The sequence below is a fragment of the Dromiciops gliroides genome, chromosome 5 (genome assembly GCF_019393635.1).
Source record: "Dromiciops gliroides isolate mDroGli1 chromosome 5, mDroGli1.pri, whole genome shotgun sequence".
In the NCBI taxonomy this organism is placed as follows: domain Eukaryota; kingdom Metazoa; phylum Chordata; class Mammalia; order Microbiotheria; family Microbiotheriidae; genus Dromiciops; species Dromiciops gliroides.
Genome location: NC_057865.1, coordinates 143452497 through 143474469, shown reverse-complemented (window position 1 = coordinate 143474469; position 21973 = coordinate 143452497). Strand labels below are relative to the sequence as shown.

Sequence of the window (21973 nt, the reverse complement as noted above, 5' to 3'; positions counted from 1 at the left end):
ATTTTATCAACTAAAATAATTTTTTACTTTAGTGTATTAATCGCAAAACAAAATTTATGTAGATTGAGAAATTTTGATATGCAGTCAAGACTTTTAATAAGAGGAAACTAAATGAAATTAGGAGATAGATAGTTAAATGGTTGAAGTATTTGTAAAATTTCATTAGGAACGAATAAATTTGTAGCTTATGTTGAATCCATAGAAAGTAAGTGATTCAAAAGTAATTTACTTTGAACAGTTCGTTTTTAGAATGTTCTTATCTCACAATCCCTCAGTGAGTTAAGTTTAGGAATGTGTTACTTAATGGGAAGGAAAATAAGCCTTTTTCATGTGTCTGCACAGGAGATCTTAGTGGTAGATCTGTAGTAGGTAACTTTGAGCAGGAATTTCATCTTGGATCATCTCACATTAATTGCTATGATATGTAGAGAGAAAAACAGTGTAGCACAATGGATAAAATGCTGAGTTTCAAAATAGGCAGAAGACCTGTGTTCAAATTCTGCTTCTGACCCAACCTTTCTGAGCCTCGGTCAGCTTTCTGCGACTGAGTTATAAACAGATTGTGAGCCGCACCCTAAATTAGTGAAAGCATTCCAATACTGCTTACTTATTTTACTCTTGGATAGGTCTTTGTTGTCACAGAACTTACAAAATACTAATCTCTGGTTATGGTAACATTTTAGTTAATGTCTTTACTTTCAAGTAAATTTTGGCTTACCAGGCTGTGTATTGTCTTTTGTTTAGAATTGAAGCTGCTTCTGGTGGAAAATCTGAAGTTCTCACTTGTGATGTGCTCTTGGTATGTGTTGGCCGACGACCCTTCACCAAAAATTTGGGACTGGAAGAACTTGGAATTGAGCTGGATCCCAAAGGTAGAATCCCAGTCAATACCAGATTCCAAACCAAAATTCCAAAGTAAGTCAGATAGTTGTAAACATTTTCGATACACTTTTTAAATTCTATTTCAAATATTCCTATTTTGAAAATAAGATTTATGATACATAAAAATTTTAAAATGACGTGGGGGAAAGGTCAATCATGGGGAATATATGAAACTTTATAATTCTGGGATGTGGGTTCACTGAATGACTAAAATTAGATTTTTATGGAATTTGGGAATTAAAAACTTAATGTGTAGATTTTTAAAAATTGGTGTGATTTGCTTTTTAAGCTATTGTCTAAGCATTTGGTGCCTAAGATTTCACTGGGCACTGTTTTTCTTGTTTTGTGATACAGTATCTTTGCTATTGGAGATGTAATTGCTGGCCCCATGTTAGCTCACAAAGCAGAAGATGAAGGCATTATCTGTGTTGAAGGGATGGCAGGGGGTGCTGTACACATCGACTACAATTGTGTGCCTTCAGTGATCTATACTCATCCTGAAGTTGCATGGGTCGGTAAATCAGAAGAGCAATTGAAAGAAGAGGTAATGAGAATTTAACTTAGGTTTTCTGGGCCCTGTGTATAACTAAACAAAATCACACAATACTTGGGTTAAATAGCAGTAGTTTAGAAGCTGCAGCTGTGCTTATCTGCCTTATTTATGGGTATCAACGTTATAATACTCTGAGTAATTTTATCAAAATAGTTAATTTGGTCTATAATCATTTTCTCAGCATTTTAAAAGCTTACTTATTTCACATAGTATAAAACACTAGATTATCCAAATGTCATTTATGCTTGTGTTTCCTAGTGAGCATTATTGTGTAGGACAAAATATAGAGCAATATTGGAAAGAGCACTGGCCTTTTGGGTTGTGGGAGGTGCTGGGGAGGAGTCAGGTGGGAAGGAAGTTCTGGCTCTTTACTTGCTATGTGGTAATGACTTGGTCACTTTATCTTTCTGGGAATCAGTTTTCCATCTATAAGATGTTAGTTTAGACAGATATTCACTAAGATTCATTCCAAGTCTCATGTTCTGTGATTATATACATAGTCACACTCACCTGCTTTTTATACCCATGATTCGTCCATTTAAATTTAAGGGCTCCTTTCCTTTTAAGTTATCTATGAATAAATGTTCTGTGTGAGCGGCATATTGAACCAAACAGTAGATGTTCCACTAAATGGAATGAGGTTTTATGATGCTTATTTACGCATTATTCATTATCTGTTTTTCACAGGGTATTGAGTACAAAATTGGAAAGTTTCCTTTTGCTGCCAATAGCAGAGCTAAGACTAATGCTGACACAGATGGCATGGTGAAGATCCTTGCTCAGAAATCAACAGACAGAATACTGGGAGCACATATTTTAGGAGCAGTGAGTATTGTGAAACCTGAGAAATTCCAGATGTTTGCAAAGCTTAGCCTAATGAATTTTTCAATCAATTTAAAAACATTTTTAAGTGTATGCTCTGTATCAGGCATTATACTAGGTCTCATAAGTAAAAAACAAAAAACAAATGGAGACATTTCCTGTTTTCAAGTTTACCTTCTGTTAGGGAATTACATGTTAGCAGATAAGTAAATGCAGGATATTATTTATATGTATATGTGTTTATGGGTATATGTGTGTACATGTATAATTTTGGGAAGTTGAACTAATAGGGGAAATTGGGAAGCACCTTGAAGAAGGCCACACTTTGACTATTTTGGGGGGGGGTTAGGCAATTGGGGTTAAGTGACTTGCCCAGGGTCACACAGCCAGTAAGTGTTAAGTGTCTGATGCCGGATTTGAACTCAGGTCCTCCTGACTCCAGGGTTGGCTCTCTATCCACTGCACCATCTAGCTGCCCTTGGGGAGGTAGAGGTTCCAGAGACAGCAGTGAAAACAAAGAATTTTAGGCATAGGGGACAGCCTGTGGAAAGGTATAGAGGTGGGAGATGGAATGTTATTTACAGAGACACCAGGAGGCCAGTTTGATTCAGCCATAGAGTACGTGAAAGGGATTGATATGAAATCATCCTAAAAAGATAGGCTCGTTCCAGACTTCCAAAAGAGAGAAATTTGTCTAAGAGAACCATTGAAGTTTGAACAGGGGGATTTCAAAGTTTTGGAATATAAATTTAGCAGATGTTTAGAGGATAGATTGGTGGGAAAAGGGTTTGGATGTAGGGAGAACAGACAGACCATTTCAGTAGCTTAGATGAGATTCTAAGAACCTTAATTAGGGTGGTTGTGTGAATAAGGAGGAGGTTAATATGAGAGATAACTGATATTGAGGACAAGATTTGGTAGCTGATTTGATATGGGGCCTGAGGGAGATTGAAGAATAGAGCATTATTCTTGGGTCCTAATCTTTGATAACTGGAAGAATGAATAGAACTTAGGGAAGTTAGGAATAGGTATGTATTTATGAGGAATGTCCAATGTTTTGGACATTTTGACTTTGAGTTGTCTAAGGGACCTACCTCCAAGTAGAGTTGACTAGCATGCAATTAGAATGCAGTACTGGAGCTCAGAAGAGAGATGACAGATAAATATACATGCATATATGTATTTGTGTGTGTGTGTGTGTGTGTGTGTGTGTGTGTGTGTGTGTGTGTGTGTGTGTGTATATATATATATGTATGTATATGTATATATGTATATATAATAATAGATTGGGGAATTGCCATTTTTGATTACCAGGTGTTTTGATAAAGGTGTAGGCGTGGTGGTGATTATACTGATTACTCATCGAAAGTCTTAATGAATATATAACCTTTTTGCTTAATTTTTTTCCCCCAGTCAACTTGTTTCCTAGCAAGGAAGTGCTTTTTTAAAAATCAACTCAATCAACACTTTGAGATCTGGGCAAGTTTTTACTTAAACAGATGAATCATACCCTAAATCATAAAAATATTCTCTTTGCTTTATACAAAATTTTAATTCACTAAAATTTAAATCAACTTAAAAATTTTTTTTTGTTGTGGATCTAATGGCTTTCTTAAATTGTATAGTCCTTTGTCCTATTGTTTAAATACATAAAATTTGTGCATTTTAAATTCCTTTTCCATTCTTATGAATTCCATTTAAAAATATATCATTTGAAAGAGTTAAGGCCAGAATAGAGTAGGCAGAAAGTGTAAACAGAGTCTGTGAAAAATAATGGGGAAGGAAGAATATTAAATTATGATCAGTAAGGGGCAGCATGGTAGAAAGGAAAGAGGATTGGGTGTGGATTCATAGACTTGGTTTTGAATGTTGGCCCTGATATGTGACTATGGACCTCTAATTTAATCTGTGGTCCTTAGTTCCGCATCTATAACATGGAGATCAGGATACTTTCATTCTCTGCTTTATAGACTTGTTATTAAGAAAGCACTATGTAAATGTGAGTAGGATTTAATCAGTAATAATCCTATTTACTACTACTTCAGCACAAATATTTATTGAGTACCTACTAAGTATATGATACTGCTAGGCTCTATGGATACAGTCAGTCATTTATTAGGAGCTTCCCTGGTATCCAGCCCTGTGATAAGCACTGGAAATATAAAAAAGGAAAAACATGGGCTCTACTCTAAAGGAGTTCAATCTAATGGGGCAACCAACACACACAAAATTGTGTTTACAAGGTGTATGTACTGGATCAATGGGAGTCTCAGAAGCAAGTTACTAAGTGGAAGGAATGGTCTCCTGGATAAAGTGAGATTAGAACTGAACCTTAGAAGGAAGCCCAGAGGCGGAGGAGTGAGAATGTTCAGGTGGGGGCACAGTCAGTGAAAAGGCCCTGTAAGGTCAGTGCTGCTGTCCCTGGAGGGGAGTAAAGTATAAGGCCGAAAAGGTCTTTTAAAGCCAGCCGGTGTTTATGATTGAACCTGGAGGTAATGGGGAACCATGGCGTTTGTTTGAAAAAGCAACATGGTCAGAGCTGTGCTGGCAGCGGGATGGAGGCAGGAGGCCATGCAGAGAGAGGGCTCCTACAGGAGTCCAGGTGTGAAGGGGTGAGGGTGGTGGCGTTTGTTATGAAGGTAAGAACAGTAAGGCTTGGAGATAAATTGGCTTTATGGGGTGAGCATGAGAATGTTGTAAGCTCCGGTAAGTTGAGGATGACATCAGGTTGTAAGTCTGGGACTGGGGGGATTGTGGTACGCTTCATAGCAATAGGGAAATAAATAAGAGGGGAAGGTTTAGGGGAAAGATAGGTAGGTATAGATAGGGAGCATAGCAACATTCCCTGTCCTCTTTGCTTTCTTTGGCATTTGCCTAGCTGAGCTAAGGCCCAAGATTTTGATGTTATTCCTTTGAAATAGTTTTTGTGTGTTAATACAAGCCAGATAAAATAGATAGGCTTTTAGATGGAAAAAACACCTGTTCTGTGGCTTTAAAAACTAACCAGGATGGGGGAGGGGGGGTGCAGCTAGGTGGTACAGTGGATAAAGCACCAACCCTGGATTCAGGAGGACCTGAGTTCAAATCCGGCCTCAGACACTTGACACTTACTAGCTGTGTGACCCTAGGCAAGTCACTTAACCCCCATTGCCCCGCAACCCCCCCCCCCCCAAAAAAAAAAAAAAACAACAAAACTAACCAGGATTGTTGGAAACTACCAGTGAAAGCGAACTGAAGCATGCAAAACAATGGGTGGGCCTCAGTTACCAATGCTTTGACAACTCCCCTTATTCCTCCTTTCAAAAACTAAATGCTAGAATATACTTCCCAGGATCATAGCTTTAAGTCTGGAAACCTAAGAGGTTCTCTAGTTCAACTTGTTCGTTTTACAGATAGGAGAACCAAAGCTTAGTAATGTGCCCAAAGTCCTGCAGGTAGAATTCAAATCCAACACTTTTAGTGAACACATTCTGGTCAGCAACTGTTGTATAGCATTATTTTGTTTTTGTCTCAGCTTTATTGCTGTATAAACCCTAAAGGAATACAGAAGTGTTTCTTTTGTTATGTGCTTTAGATTAGAAGACTGCTGAGGGTGCCCTCTACCTCTCAAATTCCACAATTCAAAAGGATGGTTGGGTTTAAATATTGTAACTCAATTATTTTGTTTGGTTTAAGAAAACAATATTGACTTTGAACTTTTTCTTCAAAAGTTTTAGCAGGAATAATTTTTCTAGTATGCATAAAATAAGTTGGCACATGGGAAGATTATGCTTTCTTATGTGATGCCCCTCAGGCATAAAATAGTTTTCAAAACTGAGTATAAAAATACAAATTTTATAAACACTAATTATAGGATGTTCTCTTATTTGTAACAGGATTCATTTGTTTAACAGTAGTTTGAAATCAAAGGATCCAGGTCTGATTCCAGCTCTGTGAGCAACCTTAGACAAGTCAAGCTGCTCTGTCTTTTAGTTTCCTCATCTTAAAAAGGGGGTTGGACTTAATGAACTTCCAGCTCTAAATCTATGATACTGTGGAGTATAGGCTCGTTTAAAATATGATCTCTGCCCTGCTCTCAAGATGCTTAAAATCCAGTTGGAAACTTAAATTCAGATATGTACCAAGGCTTTGAAAACTGATGATTTTCTGTGAGCTTAGAGGGCAGTGCTGGCAAAAACAAACAAACAAATAAATAAATAAGTAAGTAAAAATCAGTTACCAGTGGATTCAATAGGAAACAAAAAAAGCAAAATATGCTAATATACATACATGTGTGTACATGCGTATGCATTCCTACCATAGAAACAGAATAACAGCATGGCTTATTACCTTAAAGGGTGCTGGAGAAATGGTAAATGAAGCTGCCCTTGCCTTGGAGTACGGAGCATCCTGTGAAGATGTTGCAAGAGTTTGTCATGCCCATCCGGTAACTATTTTCAGTGTAGAATTTACTTCTAGAACATTTTTTCTAGCACCAAGTTGTCTTCTGTTCATTTTACTTTTGATATTTCTTTCCCCTTACAGACTGTATCAGAAGCTTTCAGGGAAGCAAACCTAGCTGCATCTTTTGGGAAAGCGATCAACTTTTAAAATGAAGTGTCATCTGCATATACTTTTCTTCTCAGATACCTGAGAAATTTTTGTGGAAGGCTTCTAATATAGAAGGCTCACATCCCTGAGACTCTCTAGGACTGAATTAAGTAAATGTTTTTGTTCAAACAGCAAATATTTAATAAAGAAGTTTGGATGAAGCCGAATGATCCAGAAGCTATATATTAAATAAATTTAATAATCACTCATTTTCTGTGCATTGAGTACTACAGAAGTAAAAGGATAGCAGGTAACTATGAATTTGGTAAGAATTACCAAATTATGCTTTCTGTAGCATTATAAGAACTGCTTAACAATTATTCTTTACTGGTTTCCACCCCAAAGCACTTACTTCTTCCACTGATTCGGTCAAGTTGAATGTACTTGCATTGGTGTAGCTGGACTACAGTATGTGGAGTTAGTTACATTTAAAAATAGGTGGATCTATCTAGTGATCTATACCTGGTTTTCATATTGGAAACAAGTAATTAAAATGAATAAAAATTTCAAATATGTATAATAGAATAGTGTAAATATAGGAAGTAAATGTTAATCATTTAATTTTTATTTAACCATTGAATTTTTACAATCCAGAGATAGAAATGTTTGGGGGGGAAATGGAATTTCCAAGGTCGCATCAGTGAGATATTTAAGTACATTCAGGTGACACTGCTACAATCCAGTATGTTTTTGGGACTTAAATGTAGTTAACTAATTGAAGACACAAATGTATTAGGGTGGAAAATGGATATGAAAATACGGTAATAAAAGTTTTAAGTGTTCATTTGCTATTCACTAAAGTGGGTTATGACTATCTCTGGAATGTAATTTTTATAAGCTCTTAGACTTTGCAGTTCAGTCTTGAACAAAAGCAATTTTCAAATCAAAATGTTTATGCTAAGGGTCATATCTTCTATGTTTTCTATGTTTTGGGAAAATGGTAGCCACTCAGATGGCTATTTTAGATACATGGATATATGTTCTATGAACAGATCTGAACGTAGATAACACATTGGAGAAAGCCACGACATTAGCAGAACTCTGAACTTGCTTATTCTTTTTTCTTAGTTATTTTATTCATTTTCCAGTGTATCCAGGAAACAGGCAGATAAAATGTTTTTCTAATACTTTGTGAATTATTGTTTCTAAAAATGCTATAAAATTATATTTGCTAATGAAAACAAAATGACCATTTTCCTCTTGTGATGGTTATTCTTAAAATTATGCATTGTTAAATATTAACAGTTATATATTGAATACTAAAGGAAAAATAGATCTGTGCCTCATGTAACAATATAAATTACTGCTGGCTATTGATTCAGTAGGCATTTATTAACTTTTGGGTATGTTCAGTCAAGAAAAACCTAGTAATTCCTAAAGGGAAAAATTTTGTAGTGGTAGTTCAGAAATTCTTACAAAATGAAATCAGAATGAATATTCATACATATTTTTAAAAGAAATATAAAAATGTTTAAGATACAGGATTATTTACATATAGTATCACTTAAATATAAGTATTCAGGGTGGGTCTAACTTTTGAATTTTAGTGGCTTAGCTTGTTTTGTTCAGTAGTGTTAGTTACCTGTGGCATTCTTGATTTTATTTGGTGCCATGGAAAGGTAAGATGCAATTATTAAGGATTTACTTCTTTTCCTTTTAGATATGTACTAAGGTTACTCAACTTTCAGGTCCTTAGAGTTTTGGAACCTTATTCCAGATTTATTGTCTATGAATCTAACTCTACCAAATCAAACCTAACCCTCCCAAATTGATATACCCATGAGGGGAAAAGGAAATCAGAGGTGTCAAACTTGGGACCCAAATTGGATTAAAAATGATAATTGGGAAATATTTAAGAAATAAAAATATAACAGATAATTTGTGGTTTTCTAACTCAAAATGCAGTTAACACATCTCTATTCGAGTCTGACATCACTGACAGAAGCTAAGCCCTTTCATTTTACAGATGAGGACTTGTGAGGTTTAGAGAGGTACCCAAGGCTAATCATGTAGAAACTGAAGAGTCTGGATTTGAACCCACACTTAGTGGTTCTGTTCAATTTCAATGGATAGGAAGACTTCAATTTTCTTACAGGACCTTCATAATCTCAATGCCACTGTCTTATTTGATGTGTCTCTGGCATCAAGGTTGTTCGAGCCTTCATCAGTCTGTGGCTGTTTTTGTGTTTTGTTTTTTTTTAAACCACTTAATCTGTTTTTCAATTTGTCCCCCTTAGCACAGTGGAAAGATCAACATGACTTTTTTGTAGCACAGAAATTCTTAGTGCTATTTTCCTTTGAAATCGGAGGTAACAAAATAAAGAATTAAGGAAACATAGCCCCCATCATTGAATTGTTTATGATTGTATTAAGTTTTATAAAACAAACTAAATGGAACCCCAGGTTGGTAAAAATAAATCTAACTAGATGCACTTCTATACAAAAAGCGCATTTGTACTTTATTTGTAACTTCATTAAAAAACATTTGGCAATTTTAAAAAAATTAAATAAGCAAAGGTAGACATTGTTTCATCAATGTATTAACTACATTTAAAAAATACAGTTGATTTAATACTTTGGTTTCAGCCATTTCTGTCCCTTCTGGCTTTGTTACAAACAAGTGCTATAAACAGCAACTTTTTGGCTTATATCCTGCAGAAGTGAACGGACTTCTTCTTCTAATCTCACCAGTTCTTGAGCTTTATCTTCTAGATATTTTTGATTGTCTTCATATTTTTGCTCCAAATCTGCAGAAATGGGGGAAAAAAGATAAATTTTCCCTAAATGTTGAATTTAGTCAATAGTATTTTTTATTTAAATGGAGAGTATAAAAAAATAATCTTTTGTCTTAGATATTAATCCTTGAAGTCTTCAAAAATTTGACAATTTAAGCAGAAGGGAAAAAACAAACAAACCCTATACCTTTTGGAAAAATAATTATCCTTCCCCTAGTCCCAGATAACCATTTTTCTAGCATCAGGACTTACCCTTTAGCAGTTGCAGCTTACTGTTTGCTTGAGCAAGCAGCATTTTAGCTTCATTTTGTAGCATTTCTGCTTTTTTCCTGGCATCAGCTGACTCTTCAGTTTTCTGGGCAATTAGGTTTTCCACTCTTTTATACTTTCCACTAAGTTCACTGTCAAGTACCTGTAGTACCACATTTAGACACAAGATGGTAGAATTAGTTGCAAAGTCATAAAACACAAGCGCTAAATTCCAGATCCTGTAAGGACCAGAGAAGGAGACAGCTTAGAATGAAAATGTTTGAGTAGAAGGGATCAGAATGGAACTGAGGTCCTACCCTATTTCCTCATCTATAAAATGGCTATTGGAATAGCTGGATGGCCCTCTTAGTGGTAGTAAACCAAATGGCTTTAATGTATGTAAATGCTGTGTAAGGTGCTATTACTGTGAAATGACTGTTAAAATAAAGGAGTGGGTAGTTTAGCATTACTTATAGTCATACAAATTTAGTCAGTTTGGTAGAATGGAAATTGGACTGGAAGTCAGAAAAATTGGATTCATGGTCTCCTGTGTGTTTTGTCAGCTGTAAAAGTAAGGTGGGGCCAAGTTCTGTATCGTAAACCAAAATGTTTGGATTTTGTTCTACCCTACATATATTCCATATGATTTTAACTAGAGAATTTGGGAGTCACAGCCAAAGCCGTCGATATTCAGACATCAGGGATGTCATTTAATCTCTGAGTTTTAGTTACCTTGAAACCAGGGAGCACCCAAGCTCAGAAACCCTCCAGATCAAGGGTGTCTGGGGCTTTGATACAGCTGGCCCGTTTCAAGTTTCATTTTGTAATTCTTTAATTCAAATGTTAATGCTAAACGTGCAGAAAGTCACAGATTGGAGAAATAGAATTCAAACAATAGCTAGGTACATGGAAATTTAATTTTAAGGGGCTTTTTCCCTCACTATCTTATGTAAATACTGTTTGTTAAGAGATATTTAAGCACCTGGGAGGAAACTAAGTCCAATGGAGAAAACATCTGTTTTAGATTATTTTTTCCCTATAAAAACAAAACACAAAGCAACTAGAAGACATTCGTTTTCCAGCATAACATGGTGCTTTATAATTACCTAATATCTCTCCTTAATTAAGGACATATTGGTGACAACCTCCACTCATCTTCACTGAATATAAAACTAAGGCAGCTTCTGCTTTCAATCTTTCGTTGATCATGTTCTTGCAAAAACATACCAAGAGCAAGCAGATTCCAGTTATTAGGCCTGGGAGTAAAACTCACTTACCTTCTTAACATCATCTGCACTTTGTTTTACAGTGTTCACTACTTCCCCAATATAGTCTGCTTCCCCAGCATTCTGGGCAGCTTTCAGCTTAAGTTCTTCTACGTTCCTTTCTAGTTCACTTATGCGCCGAGACGCATTGTATAAGGTTTCCTCAGATGCCGCAGTTTCAGACTCAATCTAATAAAGCATAAGAGTTTAAGATTCATCAACACAATCCTTAATATATGTGGTAAGGAGCCTGAACACGATCTCTTATGTGATTTTTAAGCTTATGACACCTCAGACACACAAAGTATTAGATTTGGAATAAGACCCAGGCTCTGCCCCTTGATAACAGTTACTTTGGGCAAGTCATTTAATTTCCCAGGGCCTTAGTTTCCTTATTTGCAAAATGAGAAAATTAGACTAGATGGTTTCTGAGTTCATTCAGCTTTAAATCTAGGTGTCAAGGACACTAGTTTTCCATCCTGTGGATTTCAAATATGATCTTTGTTGGCTAAAGGTTACTCACTAAAACAAAACTCCATACTAAAAAAATGCTTTCAATGTGCCTTATCTTCAAAGGACTCCTTTGTTATTTGGGACTCTGATGGCTTAGTCTGAAATTACAAATGAAATATTCCTTAGCATACAGTAGAGTACGGCAGCAAAAGAATCACACTACAGCTTGACAGGAGCAAAACTCGTCCTAAGAACATCTGCAGATTTTAGATTATCTTTTCAATGATTAAGTCTGTTGCACTGTTCATTTTCGCAGGGGGTGAGGGGTTATTTTTGAGATGATTACTCCATAGAAATTTCCAATAACTTATTAAAACTAAAGAATAAATGCTTGACCAGTATTATTCATACAGATGAAATCCTTAAATTAGAAGAGAATTTTGCCAAATATGGTTATGATATAAAACTTAACACAGTCTGGCTAAAGTTACAGCTAATAATATTTCATTTTATAAAGCAAATAGTATATACACACACCTCTCAATAGCAACATTCTATTGATGTCATAGTTGTAGTTAATTAAACCTTAACCATGAAGTTTGTTATAGATATAATTTTCTTAAAAATTGGACCCGAGCTTTCATTGGTATAGGGGAGTGCCCCGTGAGGTACTCCCTTTCCGCAGATCAGCATCTGAACAAGTTGAGTTAGCTAGTCACTGAATTTAGTGACCAGCCAAGGGGCTACAAGCCAATATATTAGAGAAAGGATTTGAACCCAGGACTTTACTTTTGAGGCTAGCTCTCTCTATCTACTCATACACAAAATAACAAATATGTCAATTTTAGCAATATTTTAATAAATCATGGTGAAACCAGATTTTCTTTTTGGCTCATTTCTTAATACGTAAGGCAAATTTCTTCTAGACATAAGCTCTACTAAAAGTTTCTTTTTTGCTGGACTCAGTATCATTACTTCATTATGGATTTAGATGATATTTATCTAGTGCTTTACTATTTACAAGTCATGTTGTGCCTGGTAACCATATGAGAATAAAATAAGAAAACCAAGGATCAGAAATGAGAACTTTGCTGAACTCAGGTTTTCAGATTCTCAGTCTAGGACATTATTACAAAACTACCTTCACCCTTGTAACTAATAGAATAATCCCTTCCAACAAATTGCGCAGAAACAGGTTCGATTCCATTTCTAAGCAGAGTCTATTACATCTGATTCAACTAACATGACTGAATTTGCTTTTCTAAACATTTTAATTGCCTTGCTCTGACCTCAACAAGTAAAGACAATTCTTTTACTGTTGGTAGAAACTTGGGACAGAAACAAGCATGTGAAGAATATGGTATAGCTGATAATGAGAACTGTTCATTTCCATGGAGAGAAGATTTTTATGATTGCTAAATCATGGGATGTGTTATAAAAATCGAATATAAAGTGTTTGGTAATTTTTTAATGAAATCAGGTGAAAAGCTATTTGGCAGAGATGACTTAGTGCCTTTGGTATATTTGAAGGTGAACACTTAAGGATGTGGAGGGACAGCCAAGTTCTCTCCAGTTCCTCTCAGCTTAATACATCTTGGAAATGATGTTCTGAAAGGTTATTCTGTCAGAGTGACTTACACTAGTAAGTTCTACCATCAGAAGGTTAGAATGTGAGGAGGCTCATTCTCCACACATGAAGGGCACTAGGTGTTGGACTTTACCTGGGACAATACATACTTTTAACAAATACAGCATAAAATAGCCGTCCAATTATGTGGAATTCATGCTGCTATTCATCACTTCTGGAATGTACTTTGGAAAACTGACTGAAAGGCTAAGCTTGTGTAAAAATTGCCTCACTAAGGAATTTTAATACCCACTAATATAGTTATCTATCAAAGTGCATTTTTAATTTAAGCTCAAAGAAATATTCATTTGTTTTACGAGTGGGACAGGTCCTATCTTACTTACTTTTCTACAGAAGCACCTCACTGGCTAGATATGTTGTTCATCAAAGATGGGAGTTAGGAAACTGGTGGAGAAATGTTTTACTCTATTCTTCCCTTACGATTTAATCTTAGGAATCGTTCACAAATGACCTGAGTGTATTTTAACCTGTAGGTTGCACTTTCAGTGCCTTAGGCTATCACCGTCCTTGTGCAGTCACTTTTATAAAACTAGCTCTTAAGAAAGTATGGTATTTCCTATTCCTGAACTTAGAAAAAAATTTTGAGCTAAGAGAAAAGGGGCTAGGCCAACCTAAATTATTTCCTGCTCTGGTTTCTTTTGAAAAGTTAGATCAATGCCAGTGTCACCAAAGACCTCTTATATTTGTTTTTGTTTTTTGTGGTTGTGTGTGTGGGGAGCAATGAGGGTTAAGTGACTTGCCCAGGGTCACACAGCTAGTAAGCATCAAGTGTCTGAGGCTAGATTTGAACTCGGGTCCTCCTGAATCCAGGGCCGGTGCTTTATCCACTGTACCACCTAGCTGTCCCATCTCTTCTCCCCCCCCCCATATTAACATTGCTTTTTTCTTCACCTGCTGGCACTGACACCTTCCAAGTTAAATGGTATATTCTGTTTTAAGCAACAAAAATGACCTGGAACTACATGCCCATTCCCCAAAGCTCATGCTTTATGGGATGAATGTTCTTTCCCCACCAAATAAACCCTGATGATTGCCTTCTCTTACTGAAGTCAGTAGGTTTTGAGTTCCTTGGATATCTTCATCTGCTTGCTTAATGGCCTTTTCGGCTGCAATCTGAGCCTTTTCTGCTTCTTCTAGAGCTTCCTTTACCATGTCTGCGGTGACTTTAACGTCGGTGGCACTTTTGCTGAAACAACAACAAATTAACATTTCATTTATATGTGTTTCTTCTTAGGACAGATGAAAAGTATTCAATAGTCTGAAAATACCTTTGTGGGGTTATTAGAAATGCTATCGGGGCAGCTAGGTGGCGCAGTGGATAAAGCACCGGCCCTGGAGTCAGGAGCACCTGAGTTCAAATCCGGCCTCAGACACTTAACACTTACTAGCTGTGTGACTCAGGGCAAGTCACTTAACCCCAATTGCCTTACCGGAAAAAAAAAAAAAACCCACCCCCCCCCCCACAAAAAAAAGAAATGCTATCAGTTATAGAGAAATTGCTACACTGTGGTACTTGTACCAGAGATTCAAACCTACCCCACTGAATGCCATTCATAGCCTTGGTTACCTGGCTCTCTTGGCTTCATCTAAAAGCATCTCTGCCCTGGCAATGTCACTGGCACTTTGCTGTAGAATAACTTCCACCTGGGAAAGGCTTTCTACTCGTTCCCGAATATCTTCAGTTAGATTCTGCAGCTGCTGTGGAGTGCTTGGCATCTCCATTTTCAGTACTTCATTAGCAACAGCCTCAATGCTATCCAGATCAGCACTGTCCTCTGAAAAGGAAAGATGGGCCATCAATCCGTGTGACCATGAGCTTCATTCATTCAGTATTTATATAGAGTATGCGTGTAGATGGGAGTCTATATGTATTACTTCTGTAAAGAATTAAGTGTTATTTGAGGTTTTTATGCCTCGGCACGCACTGGCCTGGGGCTCTGCAAACCGCACAGTGCTCCACCCACTGGTTGTAGCCATTGCCAGGGCTCTGGCACCTCACATCATCACCACTGCATGGGCCTGGCAAAATTATAATGATTGGAAGCCTAGTGAGGGCACTCATGTGACTGTCAGAGCAGCCATCCCATTGGCTGGGGCTGTGTGGGGTGTTTCTAGGTTTGGGGGAGGAGAATTGGGCATTCTAGGTGGAAGCAGGAAAGCAACAGGTGTTCTGCTGTGTATTTTCAGCTGATTCCCGGGCAGTGGTATTTTTTCAGGTATTTTTATTTCCTTTCCCTTGATCCTACTGATCCTGTTTGTGTGTGTGTGTTTTTTTTTAAGTTCGTTCTTGTTAAAAATAAATCTTGTTCTGTTTTGAGGGAGGCTGCCGGTCTCCTTCCTTGCCCCAATATTGCGGCGAGCCACTTAGCTAGCACTCCCCAATTAAAAATCGGTCCCCACACTTCTGTGGTAAGTGACCTAGTTTCAAAAGAGGTGTAGCATCAAAGTCAGGAAAACAAGTTTTCAAATCCAGCCTCCAACACAAAGTGGTTACTATTTAACTTCTTAAAGCCCAACACCCTCTAAATCTATAGGTTGTAGAGTAGTTAGCTTTTATTTTGGTGATATGACCTTTTCAGAATGTTTTTAAGCAACTGAAGGAAATGTTAAGTTTCAATTAGAGGTCTGTGATAATGATGACAATTTTTTTTTTCATCCAAGGTCATGGAACTCTTAAGGGTCTCTGGAACCCAGGTTAAGAACCCCTGCCTTACAAGAAAACAAGTAGGTGGCATAGTAGATAGAGCACTGATCTTGAAATTAAACCAAATCCTGCTTAACACTGCCCAGTGACTAGGCAAGGCTCTTATTGCTTTGGGCCTTGTGATGAGCCTCTAACTTTGAGATGCCCTTTCCACCTCTAAACCTATGATCTTATTCATCCAATTTTACTGTATTATAGGTAGAGCATTGGACCTGGAGTGAACGTTTTACACTTACCCCCACACCTGATTTCACTGAACTCCCTATACCCAGAGAGATAAGCAAGTGCAAATGACAGGCTTCAGAGAGTTGTCTGGGGGAACTGTCATCCCTAGAGTGTGTCTATCTGTCTCCGCCCCAGAGGATAATGGAAAACCAGGATGAGACCAAATAGTGGAGGGCCTTAAGACCAAGGGCAGAACATTAACCTGGCCAGGGTTAAGAAGCCCAGCTTCTAGTTCTAATTTAGCTCACTAGACTATTTCAGAATTTTTTCTAGCTCTAAAGTTCTGTCACCATTCTGAAGTTTTAGGAAAAAATGATCCAACAGGTATTATTTCAAGAGTTGAAATGGACCTCAGCCTTTCTAAACCAGTCCAAGTCTGACTGAGAATTCCCTTTATTACAACCTCTTCAATGGCAGTCACTCACTATTGGCTTGAAGGTTTAAAATGAGGAAGGTGCCTACTTCATAGGGCAGGCCAAAGCACTTTTGCAGAGTTGGAGTTGTAATAATTCACACTAGACATGATGTTCCTTAGGGAACTTTGACATCTTAGGTGACAGGAAGGAGAAATTAGTGAACCCAAGAAGGAGTGGCCAGGTGAGAAGTAGCTAGGTGGTATAGTTTCTCAAAAGCTGAAGAAGGTAATAATTAAGGTGGTCTGCAAAGTGACTGCCCAACAGTTGAGGAATGATGAAGAATATGTGAATGTCACAGCATGTTACTGTTCAGCTAGAAATACAAAGAATTCTGAAAAACAGTAAAATCTGCACGAGTGAAATTAATACAATATACAAAGTTGTTCAGTTGTGTCCTGGAAAACAGATTATGAAACATACCTCCCTCCTGAAGGCAGAAAGTGGGGGACTTACTAGGTTGCAATGTTGAAAATAGTGAAGTATGGTCACTGATATGGATGTTTTGCTTAACTGTTTCTCTATGTTGAAAGGGAAGGTTTAAACTGAAGTGGTAGAGTGGACATGGTCTTCTCCCTCCAACCCTGCCCAATGAAATACAGGACTGTGATGTAAAGACGAAGATGTATATATGTATATTTTATTGATACCTTTTGTGTGGGGGTAGACTGAGTTAAAGATCTTGCTGGGCAGCATATTAGGCTTTGAAGCAACTGATATGTTCTTTGAGGAACCCTGATTAATTCAGTTGGTGAGAAATGAGAACCAGGGAAAATACTATATCTCCTTACCAGCACAGTGTCTTACACATAGTACTGTATAAGTAAGTGCTTTTTTTGGGGGGGGGGGGTGAGGCAATTGGGCTTAAGTGACTTGCTCAGGGTCACACAGCTAGCAAGTGTCAAGTGTCTGAGGGCAGATTTGAACTCAGGTCCTCTTGAATCCAGGGCCAGTGCTTTATCCACTGCCACCTAGCTACCCTTAGTAAGTGCTTTTGAATTGCCCATTCTTTTTTTGTTTTGTTTTGTTTTTGCAGGGCAATGAGGGTTAAGTGACTTGCCCAGGGTCACACAGCTAGTGAGTGTTAAGTGTCTGAGGCTAGATTTGAACTTAGGTACCCCTGAATCCAGGGCTGGTGCTTTATCCACTGCACCACCTAGCTGCCAAGTGCTTTTGAATTGAATCAGAAGCCAAGAGTAATCTAACTTCTATTAGAAATTCCATCTTGCATTAACATTTTGACCCAATGAAGACTGTGACTCTACTGTCCTTCCCACTATATCCTGAGGCTGCCTTGAGGACAAATGCTGTTTACTCAGAGCCTCTATAATAATGAAGCATGGAAAGGATTCAAGGGCTTCAATCAATAAACAATAAGCACCTACTATGTGACAGGCACTATGTTAAGTGCTAGAGCTATTCTTACATACCAAACCTCCTTTCTGACAGAGAGGCTGTACTGACCCTGAGAGAAGAATTCTAACAGTGAATCCGCAGGCTCTTACATGGACTGCTAGTTTTTCATCTAGTACACAATTTTCTGGGACAATATACAGAGGCATACTTCAGAATAGAAAGTTTGCTTACTATCTCAACTATTAAGTTTGCCTTTGAATATCCATATAGTTTTTTGGACTGGATTGGATTTCATTGGCACAGGAAACTTGTCATGAAGATAGTTCCTTTATCAATGCACATCTGCTACTATTTTTACATTTTGTGGAGACTTAGAGATTGACATTGAGGACATTGAGATATTAAATGGCTTAACCCCACATAGCCAGTCAGAAGCAAGGATCATTAGGCCTCACAAATGTATATCACTGCTAGATAACTTTCTGAAGCTTATCACACATTTTAAAGAAAAGGGGAAAAAAAAAGAATTATTCTCTACCCAGAAATGTTACTTTCATCTTGCTATAAATTCATTTCTTCTAAAACGAATGCAGGTTTGTCTTACATCTCATTCATGAGGTCCTATTTCTCTGAGATTTATCATTTTAGGATTGGGGGTGATTGTTTCCTATTCAGCATCAAAATGGAAACAAGAAAATAATAAAACATTTTTCTTACGCGTCAGAAAGTCTCGAATTTGCTTGATCAGATTCCTCAGATCCTCATTGCTCTTGTCCACTTTTTCTTTGGTGGCATTGGTTTTCAACAGAACTGCCTGGGCACTTTGTTTTGCTTCATCTGCCCTCAGTTTAGCTTCAGAGACCTAAATATGGTACATAAATTAAAAAAACTCACTCCTTCATTGTTCCTTTCATTCAGTCATTCAACAAATATTTTCTGAAATTGCTGCTCCTTGTGATTTACAGTGGGCTTTAGAAACTAAGGCCAAAACACAAAGCTTACAATATCAGCATCTAGAATCTCAGGCCATCTGAAACAGACATTCCCTGACTCTCCAAAGGGCTTTTGTCCAAACAGGGAGCTTTTCTATGTCCCTCTTCAAAGCCTGTTTTTTTTTTTTTTTAATCATTCAAACAAACAGAAACAAAAAAATCCCTTTTTACTCACCAATAGATGACATTGGTGCCTAACTTTCAGATAAATACCAATGTTATGGAGAGGGCACTCCAAGTGACAGGAATTATTAAGAATAATGATTTTTAGAACATTAAAGGTGATCAAGTCATTGGATCAGTTTAGGGCTAGAAGGCACAGGCACCTCAGAGGCCTATAGTTATAGGAACATGGAAGGCATGTTAGAGGACACTGAGTCCAACTCCCTCATTTTTCATTTGAAGAAAGTGAGACTGAGAGGGTTCTGCCCAAGGTCATAAAGGTAGAAGCAGAACAGAGATAGATTCTTGTGTGTTGTGACTCCTTTGCTCCCAATTCTTTGCATATTCCCACTGTAACACACTCTCTGGCTTAAAGTATAGCTAGGATCTTCCCCTTTATAAAAATGATTAGCTGGCCACAACTGAGTTTCTTTTTGGCCTAGTTAAATGTCTTGGTGGATGCTGGGAACATGCTAAGTTATATGGGTTGCCTCAAATTATTAGCCTTGAGATTTGACCTGTTCTGGAATCAACGCTGTTCACCTAGGAATAACATTTGAGTCCAGAAAAACAATTTCTTCAGCTGTCTGAGTAAAAGGTCCACACTCACCCACTCATTTTGAGCCTGGCACATGGCTGAAAAATGCCTTTTTATTTTAATCAATCATCATTTAGACAGCATTTCTCCCTCGTCTCTATCTCCCCCCATACATTCCATCCAACAACAATAGCAAGAGGCTGATCATACTAAGTTACCTACCGTCTTTGAGAGTTGTTCCACCTCAGCCAGGGCACTGAGGACATCTCTGTCAAAGTCCATGGCTTTCTGCCAGGCGTTGTGTGCCACAGTGACCAGGCCATCACAACCAGGACCACCACACTTCTTTTCCCCATCATCTGTCCTGCAGTTTGGCCCTCCACAAGACGTCTCGGCACAGGAGGCCCCTGGAGGAGTTCCACAAGTCTGCAACAAGTCAAGGTCAGGTAGAATAAATATTTCAGATACTGATTCTGCTGCAGAGCAGCTGTGTAGATCTTGGGGAGCTCCTTCAGAGCACATAATGTCCAGTATGTATGCAGAAAAACAGGAGGTACTGAGTTCACAGGATGGAGAAAGAAGGGATATAGTCAAAGATTCTAGAAGCAAACAAACCTAAAATTCACCAGTGAAGGATAATAAAATTCCTGTGGTCCATATTTCAGCCCTGTTGTCAATTCATATGCTATCTTCCACCACCCTAAACAAATTCAATTAAATTCAGTACACAGTATCTAGATGCCTACCATGTGAACATTGGTTTGGGAATACAAAAATGAAAAAACAGTCCCCTCATTTCAAGGAATTGACAATCTAGTAGAGGTATATAATTCATACACAAATACGTATACTACTCATGTGAGAAAGACAAAGCACTTTTAGAAAATCTGAGGGAGGAAGGAAAGAACTAACTTTGGAACCCAAACAAGGGTTTACTTCAGATTCAAACAACTGATAGTCTGGCTGAGAGGGTCCTCGCTACGATGGCTAGGTAAAGAAAGAAACTGGATCCCTGTACGTCACTCAACCAATAAATAATCATTGGACAGACAACGCCATTGACTTCTAAATGTAATGGAGATGGGTAAAATGACTAAAACACTTAGATGTTGTAGTTGGGGGAGGTTTCACAGATGGAGTAAGATTTACTCTAAGCTTGAGTAGGACCTGATTAGGTGAAGGGACACGGAAGAAGTCATTACAGGGTGTGTGTATATGTGTGTGTGGACACAGTTGTCTGCAGGGAACAGGGTGGGGTTGGGGAAAGTTGTGGAAAATAGCATCAGCAATAGGCAATCTAGTCATAGACTTAGAGCTGCTGGAATAGAACTGAGGTCACTAGGGCAACCTTCTCATTTTGCAGATGAGGAAACTGACACTCAAACAAACTGCCCATTGTCACAGCAACAGTAAATGACTGAATTGGGAATTTAAGCCCCAGAATTCTTTCTACCACACCATATAGTCATGTTTTCAAGTTTCCATCAAGGGCAGTCAACATGAGACTCACCTCGAGTGCCATTTCTATTCAGCAATGATAAGGATGCCTTGGAATGAATGTGTTGAGAAAGCACTGCTCTAGTGCTATCACCTTTCTTAAGCCACTTATATTAATTTAAGTGTGATTCTGAAAGATACTAGGAGTCCATTCTTTTGGGGATTGGGAATAGAGGGGATAAGTAGTAAGAAAAGAGAAAGTGATGATAGATGGGAAACACTGAAAAGGAGATAATGGAAAGTAGGTAAAAGAAGATTTTTTTTTTGAGAGCAACACAGTTTGCAGAACTTTTTTTTCTCCTTTGAACTAGTCTTTTTTTTTTTCATCCCAATCATTTAAATTGAGAAATTTCTAAGCATATTTCATTTCTTTCATTTAAGCTGAACCAGAGGCCTTAAAATGCCTTTAGGTTATTTCATATGAAAATGCTAAGGAAGTACAATCCTGAACACACTACAAAGCTTTAGCTTTATTCAGGAGGAGCAAAGGGGCACCAGGGATACTTTATTGGAAAACAGCCTGACTGCTGAAGAGCTCACCCAGGTCTGCTTTGTTTCAAAAGACCCTGTGAGACAAGGGTAAGGGGAGAAAAATAACAGAACAGTTCTGCTCTGGCCAATTATATGCAGAGATAAAGAACAGGGTGTACCTGGAAAACCGAAAGGAACATATATTCCTGCACTCCACGAGAGGCCCTAGGAATCCAGATTTCTAAGCAGGGAATGTCACACCCCATGTGAAAAGTTTTAAGGAAGAGATAACACTCAGTGGTGTTTTCATTGTCACTTTCTAGAATGGAAAGGCAGCGGGAAATAACAGTCTATAGCCAGAGACCCCAAATGACACGTTTCAAAATGAAAATTCCCCAAAGGTTTTGTAGCCTGTCAT

General features: G+C 37.8%; 2 protein-coding genes across 2 annotated transcripts in view; one reads left to right on the top strand and one right to left on the bottom strand.

The window, feature by feature from the left end:
* DLD (dihydrolipoamide dehydrogenase) overlaps positions 1–7014 on the top strand; it is a 28415-nt gene extending 21401 nt beyond the window's left edge. The window contains exons 10-14 of the mRNA XM_043965233.1: positions 745–915; positions 1237–1426; positions 2123–2260; positions 6594–6683; positions 6782–7014. Of these exons, the coding sequence (XP_043821168.1) occupies positions 745–915; positions 1237–1426; positions 2123–2260; positions 6594–6683; positions 6782–6847 (655 nt within the window). The 3' untranslated portion in view covers positions 6848–7014. The remainder of the gene's footprint in view (positions 1–744; positions 916–1236; positions 1427–2122; positions 2261–6593; positions 6684–6781) is intronic.
* Positions 7015–8184: 1170 nt separating this feature from the next.
* Positions 8185–21973, bottom strand: part of LAMB1 (laminin subunit beta 1) — a 99214-nt gene continuing 85425 nt past the window's right edge. The window contains 7 exon segments of the mRNA XM_043965232.1: positions 8185–9594; positions 9835–9994; positions 11109–11285; positions 14242–14383; positions 14765–14972; positions 18613–18757; positions 19810–20013. Of these exon segments, the coding sequence (XP_043821167.1) occupies positions 9458–9594; positions 9835–9994; positions 11109–11285; positions 14242–14383; positions 14765–14972; positions 18613–18757; positions 19810–20013 (1173 nt within the window). The 3' untranslated portion in view covers positions 8185–9457.